A 22,303-nucleotide genomic window follows, 5' to 3' on the forward strand; every position below is an offset into this window, starting at 1 on the left:
TGGAGTAAAGTGAGCAGCGAGACGGGGATTTTGTTAGTTTTCTCCACTTTATCATGGCTTTCGGTTGTTGGTGTTTTATAGGCTCTTCAGAGAAAGAAATTTCCGGGACCCAGCCACACCGAGTCTTACTCCTGGCCTCCCATAGCACGGGGCTGTGACGTGGTTGTCATCTCCCACTGTGGAAACGACCCTTTGCTGTACCTTCCGCCGGTACTCACCATTCTGCAGACAGGGGGCTGCTACAAGTCCCTCCCGAGTAGAAACGGAGTGAGTTGAAGACGGTTTTGTTTCTGAACAAAATGGGTTAAATATTTAATTTTAATTTGTATACCTGACGCTACCCAATTTGGTTTTCAAACTGCCGGGACAGAAACCGTCCTGTGAGGAAGGTCTCCCCTCCCCGCTGCCGATTCCCGAACAGCGATGCTCACCTGGAGCCCCAGCTGTGGGCTGCGGGCTGCAGCTTTTGGAGATGAATGTTTAGCTTTTGAATGATTTCACTGACCTCAATTTATCTAAGTGTCTCGGCAGCCAGGTGAGATGATCAGGCTGTGTACTGTTGTCACTATTTTGTAGATGAGAAAGTTAAGCTCAGGGAAAGTTACTGGGATGAATTCTTAATAGCTGGCAAGCAGTAGAAGTGGGATTAGAATTTCAGTTTCTGCTGCCTTATCCCATGTTCTTTGAATTATTCCATAACACCCGACACTGTTTTACAATCCTCCTTAACTTTCATCATGGGTAAGAATCTGGAAAGGGCCGAGAGATGATGGCAAGGAGAGAAATGGGGGTGAGGATCTGTGGTGGTGGGTAGCGACGTCTGCTTTGCTGGGTGCTGGCTGTGAGGTGACTGGTGGACATGAAACGTCCATCTCAGGCACTGGCTCAAAGGACGCACTGCAGCTGGTTCTGCCACTCATCACATGGTAAAAAATAGTGAGAAAACATATTTAGAGTTGCAGTTAGAAAAGATACTAGTTTATTTTTCTAATTATACCATGCAGTTTAATGATTTCCCTTTAGAAATTTGCATTCACCAGACATGATGCTTAGGATCAGGGGATCTGGAGCCAGATGCCTGGATTCAAATCCTGTTGCTACCATGTATTCGCTGTGCAGCCTTGGGCATCTGACTTCACCTCTCTGTGCCTCAGACTCCTCATCTGTGAAATGAAGTAATAATGGGCCCTACCCCATAAGAGTACTTTAAGGACTAAGAGAGTTAATACCCTAGGAAAATCTGATTCAGTGTGTCTAGATATATTTTTTTTTTTTTTTTTTTTTTTTTTGTTGAGACAGAGTCTCACTTTGTTGCCCAGGCTAGAGTGAGTGCCGTGGCGTCAGCTTAGCTCACAGCAACCTCAAACTCCTGGGCTCAAGCGATCCTACTGCCTCAGCCTCCCGAGTAGCTGGGACTACAGGCATGCGCCACTATGCCCGGCTAATTTTTTCTATATAGATTTTTTTAGGTGTCCATATAATGTCTTTCTATTTTTAGTAGAGACGGGGTCTCACTCAGGCTGGTCTCGAACTCCTGACCTTGAGCGATCCACCCGCCTCGGCCTCCCAGAGTGCTAGGATTACAGGCGTGAGCCACCGCGCCCGGCCTAGAGATATTTTAATGAAACTATATTTTAACTTTTCTGACCTCGATGATGATGATGATGATGATGGGAAAAAAGTATGCTTATTCTATATAGGGAGATGTTCTGGATGTTTCACACGTAGCATGTTTAATTCCTAACTATTTTCCAGAAGTTTTTGAATTTGTCTGTCTTTGCAGCCTCTTGCAGTCATCGTGTGCCCCGGATGGAAAAAGGCCCAGTTTATATCTGAATTGTTGGAAGACTACACCATGTTCTCCAGGCCTCTTCATCCTGTGTCATTAACCATCGGACTCCACAAAGACGAAGCCAAAAATATGAAGCTTCCGCGGGGGTGTAAGCATCCTTTCCGAGGTGTCTGGTTTTTCCTGCAGGAGACAGTGGACCCTGCCCAGGCGGGCCTGGGGTCCACAGGTGCCGTGGCTGCGTGTTGATGCCGCTGAGGGTCACTGGTCCAGACCTCGTGCGTCTCTTACTGACGGGTTCCAAGTGTGAAGGTTTGATCTCGACCTGCGTCTGTTTCACTGGAAAAGCTTTGCGATTTCATTCATTTACCAACCATTTACTGAACACGTACTGTTGTCGGGCGCTGGGCACTCGGCATTGACTGAAACCCCCACAGCCCCCCGCCTTTCCTGAGCGCAGAGCCTGGTGGAGCCCGGGCGGTTGGTCAGGTCGCACAGGTTGTCCTGGTAGGAGCCTTGCCCACTCGCCTGAGTGGGGAGCAGCTTCCTCTTCTGTCAGAGGACACTTCTGGGAAGTGTGTGGAGTCCTAGCAAAGTGGGGAGCAGCTTCCTCTTCAATTAGAGGACACTTCTGGGAAGTGCGTGGAGTCCTAGCAAAGGGAATGTTAGAAAAACCTGTGGAAAATCTAAAATGTTTGTTTTTTTCGTTTAAAATGTAGGTGATGTGATCATTACAACACCGCACAGCCTCCTGAGACTGCTCACCTATCAGAGCCTGTTGTTTCTCCGACTCTGTCACCTGATTTTGGACGAGGTGGAAGTGCTATTCGTGGAAGCTAAGGAGCAGGTGAGTACAGCGTCCACTGGGGCGTCACTGCTCTTCAGAACACGTGTAATTAAGGTCTGACGCGCTCTGCAGGGTCAGGAGGTGTCCAGTTGGGAAACAGACTGGTTATTCTAAAAATACTAATTTTCCCTTAGATTTCTATAATTAAATAGAGAAAATGTTTATCTGAAATTTCTTGCCCAACGTTAAAGTTCTTTCTAAAGAGCAAAAATTCTTTCCCAGGGAGATTTTCTGAAACATTTAATTAATATTATTCCGATTATGATAGTTTTCAGTTTTAAAAAATTGAGAAATAGAGAGGAGCACTTGAGAAAACCCACCACCCATAGTCGTTCTCTCAGAGGTATCACTGTTCCTATTTTCGAGTGTTTCCTTCCTTTTCTAAACATCCCTGTGTGTGTCGATGCGCGTAGCCTTGCCCAGAGCGTCCTGTGCGCTGCTCTGTGACTCGCTCCTGCCCCTGCTCCACAGCACGATGGCTGCTGGCCGGTGGTGTTGATTGTGTGGGTGTAGCACGAGTCATTTGAAAACCGTCTTGGTTTTTGGATATTTAGCATAATTTGTGTATGTGTGTGGCTAAAGAACCTGTTTCCCTTAAGATAAATTCCTAGGGAGGGAATTAGCGGATCAAAGAGCATGAGTTGTTGGAAGGCATTTGTTGGAAGCCGTGTAACGTGACGACCAGGAGCATTCGTTTGGGAGTGATGGTGGCCCTAGGTTCAAGTCCCAGCTTTGCTACTTGCTGACTGTGTGGGGCTGTGCGTGGTTCCTGAGCTCCTCTAAAGTCTCAGGTTCTTATCTGCAGAATCCTGTCCGGGTACCCTGCACTGTGCAGTGGCCTTTCTGGAAACACAGACCGGTTCACAGCCCGTCAGCAGCACGCCCGCGTGCCCCGCCCCCTGCACGCCTGGCCCGCGTGCCCCGCCCCCTGCACGCCTGGCAGCAGCTTCCGCCTGGCTCTCTCCTGTAGTCTAATTGATCAGCAGTGGGGTCTCATTAGCTTAATTTGTGGTTCCTCTATTGCTTGTCAAGTTGAACAATTCATATTGCTCATTTGTATCCATCCTTGTATGAGTTGCTTGTTCATTTCCTTATTTTCTGTTGGTGGGATCATCTTTTTCTGATCAGCTTTTAGAAATTTCTATGCAACCATGTTAATCCCTTGTTGTGTTACACATATTTACTGAGATGTTGCTTGCCCTTTAATTTCATTTATGGTGGAGTTTATAGGATGTTTATTGGCTTTAAACTTAACATTGTCTCCTTTTTAGTTTTTTCTTTTACTTTTATTTTTAGAGAATAAAAACAGAAAATACACAATCTCTTACAGTTTATGTTCTGTCGCACTAATTCTTATTCTCTTTTGAAATACAGATAAAATTAATTATACTAATTTTTTAGATGTTTGCTATATTAGATAACTTTAAAAAAAATATTGACGTTGAAGAAAGGGAATCTGCACCACATCAGATCGTGGCAGTTGGAGTTCACTGGAGCAAACACATAGAGCATTTAATCAGAGAGTTCATGGACGACCCCTACATTGTGATCACAGCCATGGAAGAGGCTGCTCTGTACGGCAGCGTCCAGCAGGTACTGGGCGCGGGGGAATGAACACAGCAAGTAACTTTTATTTCATGGCTTAATATTAAACAGTTATAGCTTTGATTTCAGGCACAAATTTGTAATTGTATATTTAAATTTATATTGATTCCCTACACATTCTTTTCTATTAAAATCATAATTCATCTATGAAAAGTGAAACTGGAGCACCTTGAACATTTTAAAAATCATTGCTTCTGTATTTCATTACCAGGTTGTGCACCTTTGCCTAGAATGTGAAAAAACCTCTACTTTACTCCAAGCTCTTGATTTCACTCCAAGTCAGTCCCAAAAGACCTTGATCTTCACCTGCTCTGTAGGCGAAACAGAAACGGTGTCTAAGGTGAGCCTGCCCACGTATAAAAATGTTCTCACTGTTTGTTTAAACTATGGTGGAATCTCCAGTCATCAGAGGATTGCTAGAGTAGTTGAACACGTGGCAGGGAAATACAGTTTTATGAGTTTAACGTCAGTCAGAAGAGGATGTGGGGTCTGCTGAGCAAGCACTGGGGGCCCGTGGGACCAGCCTTTCCAGGGGAGCCGCGCCCCCCAGGGGGAGCAGGGAGGGCCAGTTTTGTCCAGGCAGAGCATTAAAAGGACCGATTCATACAGAAATGCCAATATCTTCTGTTTCCTCTGTTTGTGAATATTAAGGAAATAACAGTAAAAGACATAATCATGTGGTCAGCAAAGCCAGATAAATTGGCTAAAGATTTATTCAGTTTCATCTAATTTTGTATATGTTTATGCTAAAATGTAGACGCATATTTTGTAAAATACAAAATAAAAGAAACAGTAGTGCATCCACCTTTCCGCAATAGCGAGCTGGAAGGTATAGTTAAAAAGCCCTTGTCAACAATAGTACCGTATATCTGACCTATGTGTTTATGCACATATGTACATATTCAATATGTATGTGTTACTTAGGAAGGAAAATCGTCTTAGCAAAATGTTGTTTTACTTGAGCAGGTTTTTAGATACAAACTGCAGAATTTTGGAAGTATATTTATTTTTTACAATCATCTCATTCTCAAGAACTACCAGATCAGAGAGGTGATGCTCTCACAGGTCATTTAAAGTGGTTAATATTGATAATTGTTGATAGAACAGTTGGCTTCGAGCTTATGTTCCTGACTGTGAACTGGCCTCTTTGGTTTCATCTTTAGGTAGTAGAAAGCAGTTCAATATTTTGCTTGAAAATGCATAAAGAAATGGTTTTTAACTTAAAAAGTGTTTTAGAACAGTGGAAGAAGAAATTAAGTTCTGGCTCTCACATTGTATTAGGTAAGTGTTTTAATTTCTACTTGCACTTAGTGAAGGCTGAGCTCCTAGGGATCATGTCTTCAGTTCACTTGTATGTGTCACCTACAGGTTTCTCATTTCCAGATTTACCGAGAATTTATTAGTCATATTAATTTTAAAATGAAAATTAAGTTCCACTGAGATTTGGTGTTAAGGTGAACGTAGTGCGCCCAGGCTCCCACGTCAGCAGGTAGCAACCCTTAGTCTAGACAGTCTTCCTGGAGCTCTCGCTTGAGGACCACTGTCACGTATGTGTAGGAATACATATTCGTATGCCTATGTGAAACATGGTCATACGTGATTGCTACATGTAATATTAAAAATGTAACAGTCAAAACATATAAAAATAAGTGAAAAATATATGGTTAGTCTGGATTTATAATAGGAAGAAGCATTTTTCAAGCTACAAGGGAGACCACCTTTCTCTGGAATTTAAACACTGGGCCGTGGCATTTTTGGAAAAATGTGAGAGGTTTCTTTGCATCTAAAAAGTAAAATTCAGTATAGAAACGTACTGCTGTGTGGCTGCTGGAACTGCTCACCAAAGTGAGTGCGGCAAACCCAGCTCACGTGACACTGTGGGACTGCTCTCTTCCAGCCCTGACTGACGACTGCATACCGCTCTTGGCCATCACCGATGCCACGTGTGTGATCCACTTCAGCTTCCCCTCCTCTCCAAAAATTTTTGGTGGACGCCTGTATTGCATGTCAGATCATTTTCTGAGTTTAACTGAACAGGTTTGATTAATTTATCATCTATATTCCACTGGCATTTTCTGCATAATGATAAATTCAGAGTCCATACAGTTTCCTCATTTAGACTAGCATGGATGATCCACTTCCTCTATTCACTTCTGGTTTTAAGGGTTCTCCTGCAGAACAGGGAGATAAAAAAACCAAATCTGTCCTGCTGCTGACGGAGAGAAACGCCAGCCATGCAGTCGGCATCCTGCGCTACTTGGAGCGAGCAGATGCCAAAGTCCCGACTGAGCTGTATGAGTTCACCGCGGGGGTTCTGGAAGCCAAAGAAGATAAGAAAGCCACAAGGCCTCTCTGTCCATATCTTAAGGCTTTTGGATTTTGCAAGTAAGCCAGTGTCCCTTTTTTTAAAAAAATTAGGGAATAACGTGTGGTAAAGAGCACAGATGATAAGTATACAGCTTGATGAATTGCTACGTACCCGTGTGAACTACCAGTCGGCTCTGAGAGAGCACCCCAGACATGCCCCCACCACCCCGCGCTCTTACCGACAGCCTCTCGCGGAAGGAACCACCCTCTTGAAAGCTGCTCGGTTTCGAACTCCACGTAAATGGAGTCGTAGTATGTACTCTCCCGTGTCTGGCTTCTCTCAGACTGGCATCTGTGACGCTCATCTATGGTGTGTGTACCCGTATTTTATTTATTTTGCGACTCCATGTTCCATTGTATGAATATATCACAGTGTGTTTCCATTCTCCTGGGGATGGGCCTGTGGGCTGTTTCCAGTTTGGGGCTACTGTGTGTGAAGCTGCTGTGAACGCTCTTGTGTGTGTCTTTTTGTGGAAATACGCACCCATTTCTCTTGGGTATGTTCTCAGGAGTGGAACTGCTAGGTCGTGGGGTAGGTATATGTTTGACTCTTCCAAAGTGGTTGAGCATCTTATGATCCATCCGGTCAGTACTGTATGAGGGAGTTTGAGTTGTTCCGTGTCATCCCCAACACTTAGTATTTGTGAGGGTGTAACCGCTGTGGTTCTGATTCACATTTCCCTAATGGCTAATGAGGCTGAGTATCTTTTCATATGCTTGTGGGACATTTGGCCATGTTCTTTTTGTGAAGTGCCTGTTCAGGTCTTTGGCCCATTTTAAAAATGGGGGTAATGCCGGGCGCAGTGGCTCACACCTGTAATTCCAGCACTTTGAGAGGCCAAGGTTGGAGGATTGCTTGAGCTCAGGAGTTCAAGACCAGCCTAGGTAACATAGCCAGGTCTGTCTCTGCAAAACATTTTTAAAAATTAGCTGGGTGGGCCGGGCTCGGTGGCTCATGGCTGTACTAGCACTCTGGGAAGCCGAGGCGGGAGAATCGCTTGGGCCCAGGAGTTTGAGGTTGAAGTGAGCCATGATCGTGCCACTGCACTCCAGGCTGGATAACAAAGCAAGACTCTGTCTCAGAAAGAGAAAGAAAAATAGGGGTGTTTATCTTTTTCTTATTGGTTCGTGGTAGTAATGTATGTATTCTAGGTAGAAGTGCTTTGTCTGTTACGTGCATTGAGAATATCTTCTCCATCTGTGGCTTGCCTTTTCACTCTTCCATTAGTCTTTTGATGAACAGACATTTTTAATTTTGATAAAGTATTTTATGGTTATTTGTGTCCTTATATAAGAAATGTTGGCCTAACTTAAGGTCATGAAGACATTCTCCTGTATTTTCTTCTAGAAGCTTTATAGTTTTAGCTTTCACATTTAGACCTACAGTCCACACTGAATTAATTTATGTGTTTAGTGTGGGATATGGAGCAAGGCTTGCTTTGCCACGTGGGGAATCACTTGCCTCCAGCATCATGTTTTAGTCGTCATACTGTCTGCCTGAATTACTGCCTTTGACATGAACCGGGTGATGGTGTATGTGGTTCATTCCTGGACTCTGCTCTCTCCATCGGTCTGTTTGTCTGTCCTTGTACCAGGTTTGGAATAGGCCTGCCACTTTCTTCCAAAACCCTGCTGGAATTTTGATAGGGACTCCGTTGGTTCTATATGTCAATTTGCAGAGCACGGTCCAGTATGGTGACACACGCCTGTAGTCCCAACTACTTGGGAGGCTGAGGTGGGAGAATCAACTTGAGCTCAGGAGTTCAAAGCCAGCCTGGGCAACATAGCAAGACCCCATTGCTAAAAAATAAAAAATAACTTTAAAATTTTTTTTTTTAAATTAGGAGAGCATGACTAGCTTGACAGTCACAAGGGTCCCTCTCCTGCCCCAGACTTGACGCCACTACTGGATACATGGATGGCTGGGGCGTAGGAGTCTGATACGTACCTACTGGATTGAATTTAATTTAAAGATAACTGTTGACATGAACGTTTTTGAATTATAGTACATTAAACATGTTGTTAGCATTTCTCTTTATGCCTTTAAATAGAATATTGACTTTTAAAACTGCAACTTCAACTGTTTTGTGGTTTGGAAACAGCATTATAGTTAAGGAATGCCTTCTGGTGTAGAGGTTGATTGTCCTTTACTGTGGGTTATGGTGTTTCTGATTCAGGCTGTCGATTCTGGAAGTATATTTGGTTCATTTGCATAATACATTTAAGACTGTCAAGAGACATAATGAAGTAACTCTAAGTTTATTTAGTGTTGATTGAATTTTAGAACCCTATTCTACTTACTTATGTATTGTTAGTGTCGTCTGAAGTATTTAATATGGTTACTTAACTTTTAGGGTACTTGGAATAAAAGTTCTCTTATTTAATTTGCAGATTAATTTTCTGATGAATGCTTAAAAATCTATGTTAACAATTTTTTTTTCTGGTTTTAAAATCTAGGTTTATTTTATTTTTTTTCCCCAGAGACAAAAGAATCTGTCCTGACCGACATCATATTAATCCAGACATGGACATGCCAAGGAAATTATCCACCCAAACTCTACCAATGTTTGGATACATTAAAGTAAGTTCTGTCAAAAATCCTTTTGTCCAACGATTAATGGTCATTTGAATGAACATGTTATTTTTAAGCAGCAGCATCTTAGCAGAACATAATTATGACTCTAGCGGTTGGTATTAACGTGCCGCTGTCAACCTGACGATAGGTGCCTTGCAAGGTGCCTTATTTCAGGGCCCCAGTTTATTTATAAAACCAAGATCAAATTGGGTAAATGGATGACAATTTAGGGGTTTTCTTTAGTTGTGTTTTCAAAGAAAATTGTTTCCATTTGGGGGCTATTAAAAATAATGCCGTGGCCGGGTGCGGTGGCTCACGCCTGTAATCCTAGCACTCTGGGAGGCCGAGGCAGGAGGATCGCTTGAGGTCAGGAGTTCGAGACCAGCCTGAGCAAGAGTGAGACCCTGTCTCTACTAAAAATAGAAAGAAATGATCTGGACAGCTAAAAATATATATAGAAAAAAATTAGCTGGGCATGGTGGCGCATGCCTGTAGTCCCAGCTACTCAGGAGGCTGAGACAGAAGGAATGCTTGAGCCCAGGAGTTTGAGGTTGCTGTGAGCTAGGCGGACACCATGGCACTCTAGCCTGGGCAGCAGAGCGAGACTCTGTCTCAAAAAAAAACAAAAAACACGATGCCATGATTACGTGAATCTTTTCAAGACGTCCATGATTATTCCTTTGAGGAAGATTCTAAGGTACAGATAGAATTGCCGAGTTAAGAGTTTATTTTCTGTAACCCTAGCACTCTGGGAGGCCGAGGTGGGCGGATTGTTTGAGCTCAGGAGTTCGAGACCAGCCTGAGCAAGAGCGAGACCGCCGTCTCTACTAAAAATAGAAAAAATTAGCCAGGTATGGTGGTGCATGCCTGTAGTCCCAGCTACTCGGGAGGCTGAGGCAGGAGGATCACTGGAGCCCAGGAGTTTGAGGTTGCTGTGAGCTAGGCTGATGCCATGGCACTCTAGCCTGGGCAACAGAGCAAGACTCTGTCTCAAAAAAAAATATATATATATATTAAAAAAAATAAAAAAAGAGTTTATTTTCTTTCAAATCCTTTTTATTGTTGTCTTCATTTCTTTTTGAGTGTAAAATTTTTCTCCTTTTCACCTCTTTCCCTTAAGGCACATTCTGTGGTTAGTTTCCGAGGGCTATTGTAACCGTCACCACAGTTGGTGATTTAGAAATTTAACGCAAATTTGTCCCCTCGTGGTTCTGGAGGCCAGAGTGGGAAACCAGTGTCAGCAGGCCATGCTCCCTGCAAGCTCTAGAGCGTGGTCTAGAGCACGGCCCGGGCCTGGCCTCTCCCAGCTTGCGTGGGCTCCAGGGATTCCGTGGTGGTCCTAGCTCTCGGCGCATCAGTCTGAGTCCTGCCTGCGTCTTCAGGGCGCTTTCTCCTCCTCTCTGTCCCTTGTGAAGGACACTTGCTGTAGGGCGGAGGCCCCGCCCCGTCTGGGGATGCTGAGTCACATCTGCAAAGACCCTTCCTGCGCAGGAGCTCACAGTCGCAGTGACCCTGGGAATTAGAACGCAGACCTGTCCTTTGTGGGAACTGCCACTCACCCCACTACAGTTTTCATTATTGAAATAATTTTTTTCTTTAATTTCTAATTCTTTCCCAAGTTCTGTCACCACATTTCTAAGTTTTTCTAATTTTGATTTATGTTATTCTTTTATGCACATATCATTTTCTTAATTAACAAGCTGAAAGCCACTTGTTTTGAAAGTGAAGGTTACAGTTTTGAGCTATTCTGTGGATCATCTTGCTAATGGCTTTCATGTCTGTAGGGACTGTTCTCTACTCCTTATTCTCTGCTTAGTTTATATGTTATATATCCTGTTGTTTGTTACTTTGTTATGACTTAAATAGGATTTTACGTCGATACTTTTGCTATTGCTTATTTTTAGATAAAATTTGTTTTCCTTAAAATTTTAGAGGAGATATGGGTCAGGGTAACTTCTCTCATTTCACAGGGTTCCCATTTCTGTTGTTTATGTGTTGTGTAAAAAATAAATAGGTAACGGATACAATGAACACTATCTGGGTGGTGGGCACACTTTTAACACTGAGCTGAGCATTGCAAAAGCGATCCGTGTAACCAGAAACATTTGTACCCCCGTAATACTCTTAAATAAAAAAAACAGGGTGACATAGTGTCACATGTCTGAGCTCTGTTGCCCTCCCCACTCTTCCTGGCCCTTATCTTCCTTCATCCCTCTTGCCCCTGGTGGGACAGTTTGGAGGTCTCATTGGGGCTCTGGCTTCACCCACTGTGGGAGCAGAGGACACCCTCCAATTCAGCTGCTCTTGTCACGTTGGCCGGTGCGTTTTCAGTGAACACCCATTGCCTCTTTGGAGGCCTCTGTCCTGGGTCTGTCCGATGCTCTTTTGCTTCCCTCTGTCTCTTCCTGCACAGGCACAGACACGGGCTCCATGCGGCTCTCGTCAGCACGGGCCTCGACTCCCTCTCCTAGGTGACTGCTCGGCACTCTTGGCACCTGCTCGGGGCAGCCAGGGCTCCCTGTCCCACGCAGATCGTTTCTGCTCCCTGCACGCTGCCGTCCCCCTCGCACACAGAGAGCCCTGCGCACCCCGGCCTGCGAGGGCTTGCCTTCCTGACCACACACGAGCTGTGGCATATCTGTCTACTCCTGGGTTGCTTTCATCTCTGCCTCTCTGGTGGTTAGCGGTATACAGTAGGCTCTTAATAAAATGCTGCTTGTTACATGAAAAAAGATCAGAAGAAGCTAAAGAGACAGCAGTGTTATTTTAAGAAAAAATTTTATAAAAGTGTAGATTTTTATAAAAGTAAAGAAAGTAACACTGCTATCTAATAATGAAGTTTTAAAATAATGAAATTTGCAAAAGAAATTGTCCATTAGATTTAAAGTGAAGCTATAATTATTTGGAATATGGTAAGGTATTTGTTTTGCTTTGTTTTGGTTTTTGCCCAGTTTTCTAGTTTATTTTTAAATTCTTGGTTATACACGTGGGGTCCTTAAGTTAGGTGCTGATTTCTGCAGGTTCAGGGAGTGTGCATATCTTTGGCTTAGATTGTTTGTTTTCTGGATATGTTTACTATCTATGTTTCAGGTAATACCTTTTTATATTTCGAATGCAACAAATTACTTTGGTCGTATAATTGATAAACATGTGGATCTTTATGCAACTCTTAGTGCTGAAATGAGTGAATATTTTAAAGATTCCAGTAATGAAACGACTGTTGAGAAGGTGGAGAAATTTGGATTGTATGGATTAGCAGAAAACACCCTTTTTCACAGGTGAATATCTGTTTAATTCATCTCTAAAGTTGTGAAGCATGAGGTAACTTTAAATGGTATGGAATTCCTACTTTCACCTCTGCGCACTGGACTGAATATGCGTGCGTCAGCCTGGCTGCCTCCCGGAGGGTGGGGGTCCTCCCGTGCCTGGCAGTTCTGCACCTGAAGCTGCACCCCAGACTCCTGAGCAGGGTACAGTGACAGTGTCACTGCAGACATGTATTGAGCCGTCACTGTGTGTGACACATACATACATATATATACATCTTTAACTCAGTTCTTGCCAAGTTCCTATAAAATGGGCATCATTCCCATTTTACAGATAAACAAGCAGAGCCTTAGCGATGTTACGTAGATTGTCCAAGGTCAGCTCAGTAAGTGGCATGGCCAGTGTTCCAGCTCCGTCAGTCCAGCTCACAGGCCTGCTCACACCCACTTCCCTGGGGTCCACCTGGTGCTGCTTGGTGATGGCCTTGATTCAGAAACTTGGAAACTTTAATTTGCTTTGAAACTTTAATGTTGTCAGAGAAAGAGATTTATTAGTGTATAAATCTCTAAGTTGTATACTTAGTATTCAAAAGTACTATGTGTTTTTATACTTACATATACTTTAATCCACCACTAAGTGCTTTTGAAGGCCTTGAGTTTTTACTTCTAGTGTGGAGTAAAACCGTGCAGTTGAGTCTCTTTGTGTGCTTTCCATTTAATGGTAAATTGAGGCCAAGACTATTCCCTTTTTGAAATCCCTGTGTTAAAGTGATGCCGCCGTTGTTCTCCAGGGTGCAGGTGCTAGAGGTGAACCAAAAAGAAGACACCTGGGCCCTGGACAACGTCCTTGTAAAGTTCATAGACGAAGGCAGGACTGGACTCGTCGCAAGAGACCAACTGTTGCATCTCCCGGAAAATTTCCGCACTCTCCCCCCACAGGCTGTGGAGTTCATTGTTTGTAGGGTGAAACCTGCTGACAACGAGATCGAATGGAATCCAAAGGTGAGTTATTTGGGCTTTTTTGTTTTGTTGATTTTTGGAATATATTTAACCCAGAATATGCATAGAATTGAGGCCTTGTCTGAACTGAGAGTATTGAGTTTGGGCAAAGTGCTTTGTGTTCCTGGGCAGTTGAGTGCAGTCTGCTTAGATCCTTGCTGGTGCGGGAGTGTACGGACTGCCTCCACCATGGAACCCAGCTGTGAGCCCTCAGAGAGGTGCTGGGTATCCTTGAGACTGTTGCCATCACTATCCTTAGTGCCTGCAGTCTTAGACTTGGCATAAAATGGGAATTATGATGAAATAACTTGCCTGTCAGCTTAAGAAGAAGAAACAATGTCAGCACCTACAAAAACAGATACCCCAGTCACAGAGGAACATAGCTGCTGGATGCTCTCTGGAGAGGCCAGGGGATTCCACTGGGGCTAGGGGGACAGACAGAGAAGGAAAGACGGAGGCCAGAAAAGCCCTCAAAGGAGGGGACGTTTCCTCTGGGCTTCGTGGATAACGAGGACATCACCAAGAGGAATGGATAAGGCAGCTGAAAGCAAACAAGACTACCTGTGCCAAGGCGTGGGCCACAGTGCTCATCCCTGCAGTGTGAGTCGTGCTCACGGTGATGCCCCCAACTCTCCAAGAGCAGCCTACATTTTGCTTACTACAAATAGGATGTGGAAGAGGCCATTGCATTTGGCAAAGTAAAGAACAATTTGGGTTATAAATAAGGTTGTGCAAAGTAGATTCAAACATAAAATTTTTAAAAATAAAAAAAAAAAGCACTCTGGGAGGCCGAGGCGGGTGGATCACTCGAGGTCAGGAGTTCGAGACCAGCCTGAGCAAGAGCGAGACCCCGTCTCTACTAAAAATAGAAAGACATTATATGGACAACTAAAAATCTATATAGAAAAAATTAGCCGGGCATAGTGGCGCATGCCTGTAGTCCCAGCTACTCGGGAGGCTGAGGCAGTAGGATCGCTTAAGCCAAGGAGTCTGAGGTTGCTGTGAGCTAGGCTGACGCCACGGCACTCACTCTAGCCTGGGCAACAGAGTGAGACTCTGTCTCAACAAAAAAAAAAAATAAATAAAAAATAAAAAAAAAAAACAAGGTTAAACATTATCCAGGAAATAAACAAGTGAGTGTTTCCACGATACAGTATGAACACACAACCTTACTGTTGTGAGTTTGGTAAAAATAGCGTTTATCAAATAACAGTCATTTTCCTTCTTTGTAATAAGTATTTACTGAGTGTTCACTGTGTGCTGGGGCCTTGCTGGTCCTGGGGATGTCACCATCAGCAAGAAAGTTACGGTCCTTGTCCTCAGGAAACATGTGGTCTATAAAGATTATTGACCACGCGTATTTCTTGAAGAGCGGCCTTCTATGGAAAAGGGGGAAAGTTCTCTTGTATGTATTTTTCCAAATTCATTTGCAGATTCAAGGGGGATGGAAACAATGTAATGGTAACAGCCAGTTTCCTCCTGCTCTGCTTTACTGGTGTGAACACGTGCAGGAAAGATTGCTCAGACGGATCTTATCTGTTGCCCTGCTTGCGAGGAAAGCACCCAGCAAAGAGGACACAAAAGACCAGAGCTCCTCAATTCCAGTCTCACTGGTTGCAGAGCTGCTCGGTCATTGTGACTTCCTCTGGAACAGCGCGAACAACTTTCACTTCACCCTCATTGAGCTTTCAGAGAAATAAACATCCAGACAGATTGACAGAGGAGAGGGGAGTACACATGTCCACAGTGGGAAACATGCAGTATTAGGAGTCTAAAGGCATGAACCCTCGCCTCTTGTTGGGACTCACTAGGGAGAGACTTTGGGCAAGTTCTGGCACCTTTGTGCATCCATCCTTGTTAAACTCTACTGTCGGCCTCATTGATGAAAGGCGGGTGATCACCTCTGGAACCTCATAGGGTTGTGTGAGGCTCAAATGAAATGCATGGAGTGTTTTGCAAACTATATAACATATACTAAATGAGCCTCAGATAAAAAACTTAAGTGCTTGCTTTTTCCAGGTTACTAGGTACATTCATCATAAAATTGTTGGAAAATTGCATGATGCAAAAGTGATATTGGCTTTGGGAAATACAGTTTGGATTGATCCAATGGTAAGTGTGCAATTTTCTTAGAAAGAAATCTCTGTTTGAATGGTCCCCTAAAATTATTCAAGTTATTCTAGCCTGAATAACCGCTTCACAGAAACAGGGACTTGTTTGGGGCTCTCTTTTAGGGAGAGGTGTTTTCCATGTTATTTGGGTCATAAATTTGGTTGTGGGTTTAGCTTTTGTTCGGGGGAGTATTTTACATTGTGACCCAGTGCACACACGCATTTGTGTGTGTGATACACCTGCACTCACACACAGACAGCTGAACAAAAGTTTCATGAGACTCTTCTTACTACATGGGACATTCTGCAAGATTTAAGTTCTATTTCTCTTTTTCAAGTGTTGATCGTGAACCATGAAATCGCCCTCACAATCCACTGTCCACACCATTTGAGAGGCCCCAGAGCAGTGACTGCTGTGACAGCCCCTGTCTTTTCTAGTTTGTAAATGATCCTGACGACCTGAGACACGGTCAGTGATGTTGAGGATTCCGGTCCCTGGGCATCCAGAGACAGGTGCTGTCACGTTCACAGTTTGTACCGTCTAGTTATTGAGCACTGCCATGCGCCAGGACCAGTACTGGGCTCCTGGGCTCCGTCCGTGAACAACGCGGACAAAGCCGCCTGCCCTTGCAGTGGATTGTGGGGTGGGGGGAGGAGTACGGGACAGGCGCCGACTCTCTCCGAGGCTGGCACCACCCCTTCCTGCTCCGCTCCAAGAACTCTAGTGCTCAATTCAAAGTTTTGCTGCATTAGACTTAAATCTTTATTACTGTGATTATTTATAAGGCTTAAAGGAATTCAGTTTATAAAAGTTGTTTTGCTGAATGTTGTTTCTAATGTGTTAAAAGAAGAGTTTGTGTATAAGATTTAAGAGTAAGAGGAGAAAATCATTTTTACAAGAGAAAAAATAGATGACCAGTGCAGGTAAATGACGAGATTTGGGGGGTCTTAGTTGATGTTGTAATAGTTAATATTGTAGTTCTTTATTGGAGAAAAAATGGAAACTTTATTAAGCAGAGATTTTTAAAACTATAGCTAAGAGAATGAAGTAAAAAGAAAACCCACTGGGCAAATATGATTCCACAGCTGCAAAATATATTACAGAGTCCACCGGCACGCTGGAGGGAAACCAGACCCCCCACACTTTCCTTCTCCACCAGGCCTGCCGCGTCCCAGTTTCAGCGGAGAAAGGCTCTGTGTTCCCAGGGTTCCCTTAGGAAAGTGCCCAGCCAGTGCCAGCCTGGCCCACCCTCCCCCACCGTGCAAGGGCTGCTCAGTCCTGTGTCCACACCCCCATCAGCAGAAATGACACTGTTGCAGATTTTCATGTTTTACTTCATTTTGTAGACATTGAAATAGATGAAAATGTTTTGGTTGCAGAGAAGACGAATGGAGGAAACAGTCTGGAACACAGAACGTAGGGCCTTGGCGGGGGCCCTTTCTGGGCACACAGGGACTCTGAGCCTTGGGATTCTCCTTGTTAATAGAGATAAAAGTCATTGAGTAAGAATCAGAAAAATACAAGAATTTTGTGGCTGCTTACAGCATTACACATTGGTCTTGATGAAGGGTTTTATCCCAGGATTCGATCTCGGCCCCACCCCACACCTGATCATATTTCTGGGGCACAGAGCTGGGCTCTGGGAAATTCTGGCGCGGCCTCAGCTATGAAATGCAGATGCTGCCGTGGGGGCCCTGGCACTGGCAGCCTGCGTGTGCGTCAGGCGTTGCAGAGAGACCGAGAGGCCGTGTGAGAGTGTCTATGATTCCGTTAAAATTCAGAGTGATTCCTGCAAATGCTACGTTTTTTTCTTTGATTCAAGGTGCATATTACAAACCTTTCAAATTTGAAAACTTCTGTCATTGACTATAATGTTCGAGCTGAAATTTTGTCCATGGGAATGGGCATTGATAATTCAGAACATACAGAACAACTGAAAAAATTATACGAAGGAGCTAAAATGCCAGCGTTTGAAGAGAGCCTAAGCCACACTCCGTAAGTGGATTTCTCTTTCCCTTTCAGAAGCGCCGATTTGTGGAAATAGAACACACAAGTGTTAGGGCCACTTTTTATGACAGTAGGGTAGTTTAATCTCCATCCCGTCGCTCGGCTGTAATTATTACCAAGATTTGGGACCCTTGCTTTATTCATACCCCAGCCCACACTCTTGTTTTTAGTGGAATATGATAAAACAAATCTCAAACATATTATTTCCCCTGTATCTCTTACACAAAGGGTTTTTGTTAACTCTCTACTGACAAATCGCACATGCGGAGATGTGTACACATCAGCAGTGTACGGTGTGACGGGTTTCTGAGCGCACTTGTGACCAGCCCCAGATCAAGAAACAGCCCAACTCAGAGCCTCCTCTTCCCCCTCCCCACTCCCCTTCCCAGGAGGAGCCGTTCTCCTGACATGGAAAAACACAGACGGGTTTTCCCTGGTTTTGTACTTCGCATAGAATCATGCAATGAGTCTCTCTTGTGTCTAGCTTGTTTAACTCAGCATTGTTTGTGAAATTTATCCACACTGTGCACGTAGCTGTAGATCTAAGTTCTCATCACTGCACAGTGGTCTCTTGTATGAATATACCAGAGTGTGTTCCCCCATTCTGCTGCTGACAGGGGAGGTTTCCAGTCTGGGGTGCTTCGGTCGTGGTGCTTTAAACATTCTCCTACTCACCTTTCACTGCACTTGCAAGCACGTTTCTCGTGGAATGTGGTTGCTGAGTCATAGACGAAGCTACTGCCCAGCAGTTGTCCAGAGTGGCTGTGCTGGTGTCCGGGCCCACGAGCACGTGGGAGACTGGAAAGTGCCCTGGCGACCCCAGAGGGGACGGCAGGCCGAGCGTATGTGTCCACGCGAGGATCTGTATCCGTAACTCCTTCCAGTCAGGAAGAAAACTGCAGACAGGAAAGTAGGAAAAAGACATGAACAGCAGCTTAAAAATGTCCAATTAACATGTGCAAAGGTGCTGAAATGCATTAGTCTTGGGGAAATGCAAATTAAAACTACAGTGAGTGACACCACTAATCCCTACCAGCAAGGGTGGAATGAGAGAGAGAAAGTACATAGCAAGTGTTGGCGAGGATGTGGAGCAACAAGGCTTTTAAAAACTTGACTAGAGTGCTGTGCTCACATCTAAAAATCTTAAGAGTAATTTCTTAAATTGTGTGTTTTCTTTATTGTGATAAAATACACATAACGTAAAATTTGCCATTCTGACTATTTTTCAGCGTATAATTCAGTGGCATTTAGTACGGTCACAGTGCTGTGCAGCCGTCATCACTGTCCATTTCCAGCCAGAACTTTTTCACCCTCCCAGACAGAAACTCTGTACCATTGAGCAGTAATTCCCTGCTCCTCCTCCCCCCAGCCCCGGTCACCTCTGCTCCACTCGTCTCCGTGAGTCCACCTGCTCCGGCACCTTGCTCTAGAGAGATGGGAGCCGTGCGAGGGTGTTGAGCAGAGGAATGACTCGAATAGAAGACGGTTCTTGGCTGCTGCGTTAAGAATTAGACTGAAGGGGGGACCAAGGCTGTGCCAAGAGTTTAGGGTGGGGCGATGCAGTTTTGTGGGGTGGGGCGAAGTCTCGGCTTCTGAAGCTGGAGCTGGTGAGATTTCGAGCACGGGAGGCGGACGAGGGGAGCGTCCCGGGCAGGCGGTGATGAGCTCGGCCAGGCCGGCCGACAGGCCAAGCCAATGAGGACCGACCACGGGGCTTAGTGGTCATGGGTGACCTCGGAAGAGTCCTAAGGTGCAGCTAAAAGTAGAGGGGGTTAAAAGAATGTGGCAAAAGTGAAAATAATTTGTAGTCTAAATTAGTTTTTTAGTTTTCTATCATAATAAAATTGGGTATCTGTGCAGTTAGGATACAAGTTGGTTTACACACACTTTCAGGGAACAGTTTTTCCATACGTATGAGATATTCTGTTAGAAGTGAAGATGTCGCAACAGTGGAGTAGATCTAATCAAAACGAGGCTCAGTCCCTTAGGGAAGCACTGCTGGTGAGCCCAGCTATGTGCAGAGGCCCCGCACGCTCCCTCTCCACACTGGGGTCTTGTCACGGAGCAGGGAGTGTGACACAGACGTGGTCGTGACGCGGGCGGAGAGAGCAGAGCACTGCGAGACTCTGCCCAGGAGAGCGCGTCCACGCAGCTCTTGGAGACCGGGAGTGATGTGACAGGTGGAGGGGGAGCTGGGAGGAGTGTCACGGTTGTGAGAAAGGATGAGAAGGTGGGCGAGCTGGGGCAGAGTAGCGTAAATGGTGAGTGGCAGGGTTTGGTGGAAAGAAGGTCTGCAAGGCTGGGTTGGCGGCTGGTCAAGTCGCGGCATTTCTGGCGCGGCACTGAATGGACGGCGTGTGGGATGCGGAGAGCCAGTGCGCGGTGACACGGGTGGGAAGTGCGGGCAGTCAGCTGGATCAGAAGTGAGGAAGGTGGCACCGGAGGACAGACAGATCTAGAAGCCACGGATAGGACTTAGTGAGTGGCAGCTGTAGGGAGTGGGTTTCCCAGAGAGCAGCTTATTGGCAAAGAAGAGAAACTGCCGCGTTAGGCTTTGGGCGTGTTTCCAGGTTGCTGAAAGCACAAACCTGGAGCTCTGGAGGCTGCTGGGGAGGCTCCTGGTTTGCTGGCACCCGAGGGGCGTGTGAGGAGGAACAGGCCTGGCAGAGGAGGACCCGGCGGGGAGGTTGGTGCCAAGGTGAGGGCAGAGAGTGGGTGACCACACCAGGCTGAGGAGGCCACTGGGGGTCCCTGCGTGGTGGCTGGCCTGGTGCGCTGCCCCTGCCACCTGGGGCGTGTGTGCCACAGGCTTCCTCTGTGGCCCTCAGAAGTCCCCCTGGAGACACACGCACACCGTCCTCACAGGCGTGTGTCTGCATAGGCCTGCTCGTGCGGGCTTGCGTGACCTCTGAAGGAGACACAAATGACGCATTACGTTGCCACCAGGAGGAAGGGGGCTGGGGTGGGGAGCAGGTGTGAGGGAGAGGTTTTCACTGTACAGACCTCATTGCTTCCTTTAAAATACGGAACCACACGGATGGTTACTTGTTCAAAAAACCAAAAGAATAACACAGTTCAAATTTTTTAAAAGAATGAGGCAGCCCTCTATGCACTGATATGAAATCATGTCTAGTTATTAAGTTTAAGAAAACGAAGGAATTTGGTAGGTTTCCATGTCTTTAAATGTGTGTGTTCTAGATAGAAACATAGATGGCAATGTTTCCTTTTTTATGCAAAGAATTCTTTGGACCATCCCAGACCCAAACCGGGAACAGGGATGGTCTCCGGGAAGATGGCCCGAGAGACTGGGGCGGGGAGGAGGAGAACTGGCTTTTCCTTTTCTGCCCTTTGATCCCCTTTGAAGTGGGTAGCAGTGTAAGCTGTTACTCTCACAGCTCCGTGAATCTGGAAGGACATTTTGGTAAATGAGTTAGTGCCTTTCTTCGGTGACAATTACGGGGTCTGACTCCAGGGTAACAGGCACTTCACAGTCACTTGTTGCCCTCTTCCTCCTCCCCCCACCCCCACGTGCCTGTGTGTCTCCTGAAGGCCCGAGTTAACCTGCGCCTCTCCTGTCTAGGACGCCTCCTCCAGCAGAAGATGCCGCCCGCCTGCAGGACACACAGCAAGGGAACGAGGGTGCAGAAAGAGAGGCCGACCCCGGGACGAACTCAGAAAACCAAAAGCCCGGTGGGTACTTGTTATTTGAAAGGCGGTTAACTTCAATCATCAATGTTTGGGTGTTTTTTAATGTTTAGACTTTCCACTTTTAGGTGAAATGTAGAGAAGGTGACATAAACTAATATTATCTAACTGTTCTATTTTTGACAGTTCACCTTCCAGTGTTTGTTTTCTGCAACTGTTTTCTTTCCTTTTTTTGAGGCATGATGTGTAGCCAGTGAAGTGTGCTGGTCTTGGGTGAACAGCTCGTCAGAGTGTGTGTGTGTGTGTGTGTGTCCCCGTCCATCCGTCAGCCACACCCACTTCCAGCTGTTGAGTGTCTCCGGAACCCAGCAGTCTCCTGTCTAGACCCCTCCCCAGCGACCACTGTTCTGATTTCTGTCACCAGCAGTTTTGCTGAATCGGGAAGTATATAGTATACACTCTGTGGCTTCTTTCAATGTAATTTTTTTATCAGCAAGCTGTATTCTGTAATATTAACGTACCACAATTTATTTATCTTGTTGCCTACTGATTGTTTTCTATTTTGGGCTCTTGTGATTCAAGCTGCTATGAACATTCTCGTTCAAGTTTTTGGATGGAAGGTTCCAATGTTTTAGGTTGAGAAGTTTAAATTGCGTTGTTTTAGAAAATGTCGTGTTTGGCCTATGGGCTGCTGCTCTGGAAGTCATCTGTAGTGGGGTCCTGGCAGGTTAAGGTAGCACCAAACAGGACGGAGCGTTTGTATCTCATGGTCAGCAATTGTAACGCGGTTCCCCTTCAGAAGAGTAACTTGACTTTCCTGATCATTTAACTTTAATATTTGTCAAAAGCTGTTTTATTTTCAAATGTTATGTTATACTAAGTGATGTTCATTTTAATCTTTTACATAATTATTCTTTACAACTGGATACTTGGCTATGAGACTCATACTCTTATGTAAGTGATTCCTCATCTAAAAGTTGCATAAAGGCCAGGGGTGGTGGCTCATCCCTGTAATCCCAGCACTTTGGGAGGTCAAGGTGGGAGGATTACTTGAGGCTAGGAGTTCTAGACCAGCCTGGGCAACATAGCAA

The 22,303-nt window shown here is 45.2% G+C and overlaps 1 protein-coding gene across 1 annotated transcript in view; it reads left to right on the top strand.

Moving 5' to 3' along the window:
* Positions 1–22,303, top strand: part of TDRD12 (tudor domain containing 12) — a 64,164-nt gene that overhangs the window by 38,697 nt on the left and 3,164 nt on the right. The window contains exons 14-27 of the mRNA XM_069458113.1: positions 82–267; positions 1,784–1,940; positions 2,509–2,636; positions 4,038–4,229; positions 4,453–4,581; positions 5,405–5,522; positions 6,139–6,278; positions 6,406–6,626; positions 9,090–9,189; positions 12,274–12,461; positions 13,241–13,451; positions 15,468–15,560; positions 17,383–17,555; positions 21,148–21,257. Of these exons, the coding sequence (XP_069314214.1) occupies positions 82–267; positions 1,784–1,940; positions 2,509–2,636; positions 4,038–4,229; positions 4,453–4,581; positions 5,405–5,522; positions 6,139–6,278; positions 6,406–6,626; positions 9,090–9,189; positions 12,274–12,461; positions 13,241–13,451; positions 15,468–15,560; positions 17,383–17,555; positions 21,148–21,257 (2,146 nt within the window). The remainder of the gene's footprint in view (positions 1–81; positions 268–1,783; positions 1,941–2,508; positions 2,637–4,037; positions 4,230–4,452; positions 4,582–5,404; positions 5,523–6,138; positions 6,279–6,405; positions 6,627–9,089; positions 9,190–12,273; positions 12,462–13,240; positions 13,452–15,467; positions 15,561–17,382; positions 17,556–21,147; positions 21,258–22,303) is intronic.

This window comes from Eulemur rufifrons, chromosome 24 (assembly GCF_041146395.1).
Source record: "Eulemur rufifrons isolate Redbay chromosome 24, OSU_ERuf_1, whole genome shotgun sequence".
NCBI lineage: Eukaryota > Metazoa > Chordata > Mammalia > Primates > Lemuridae > Eulemur > Eulemur rufifrons.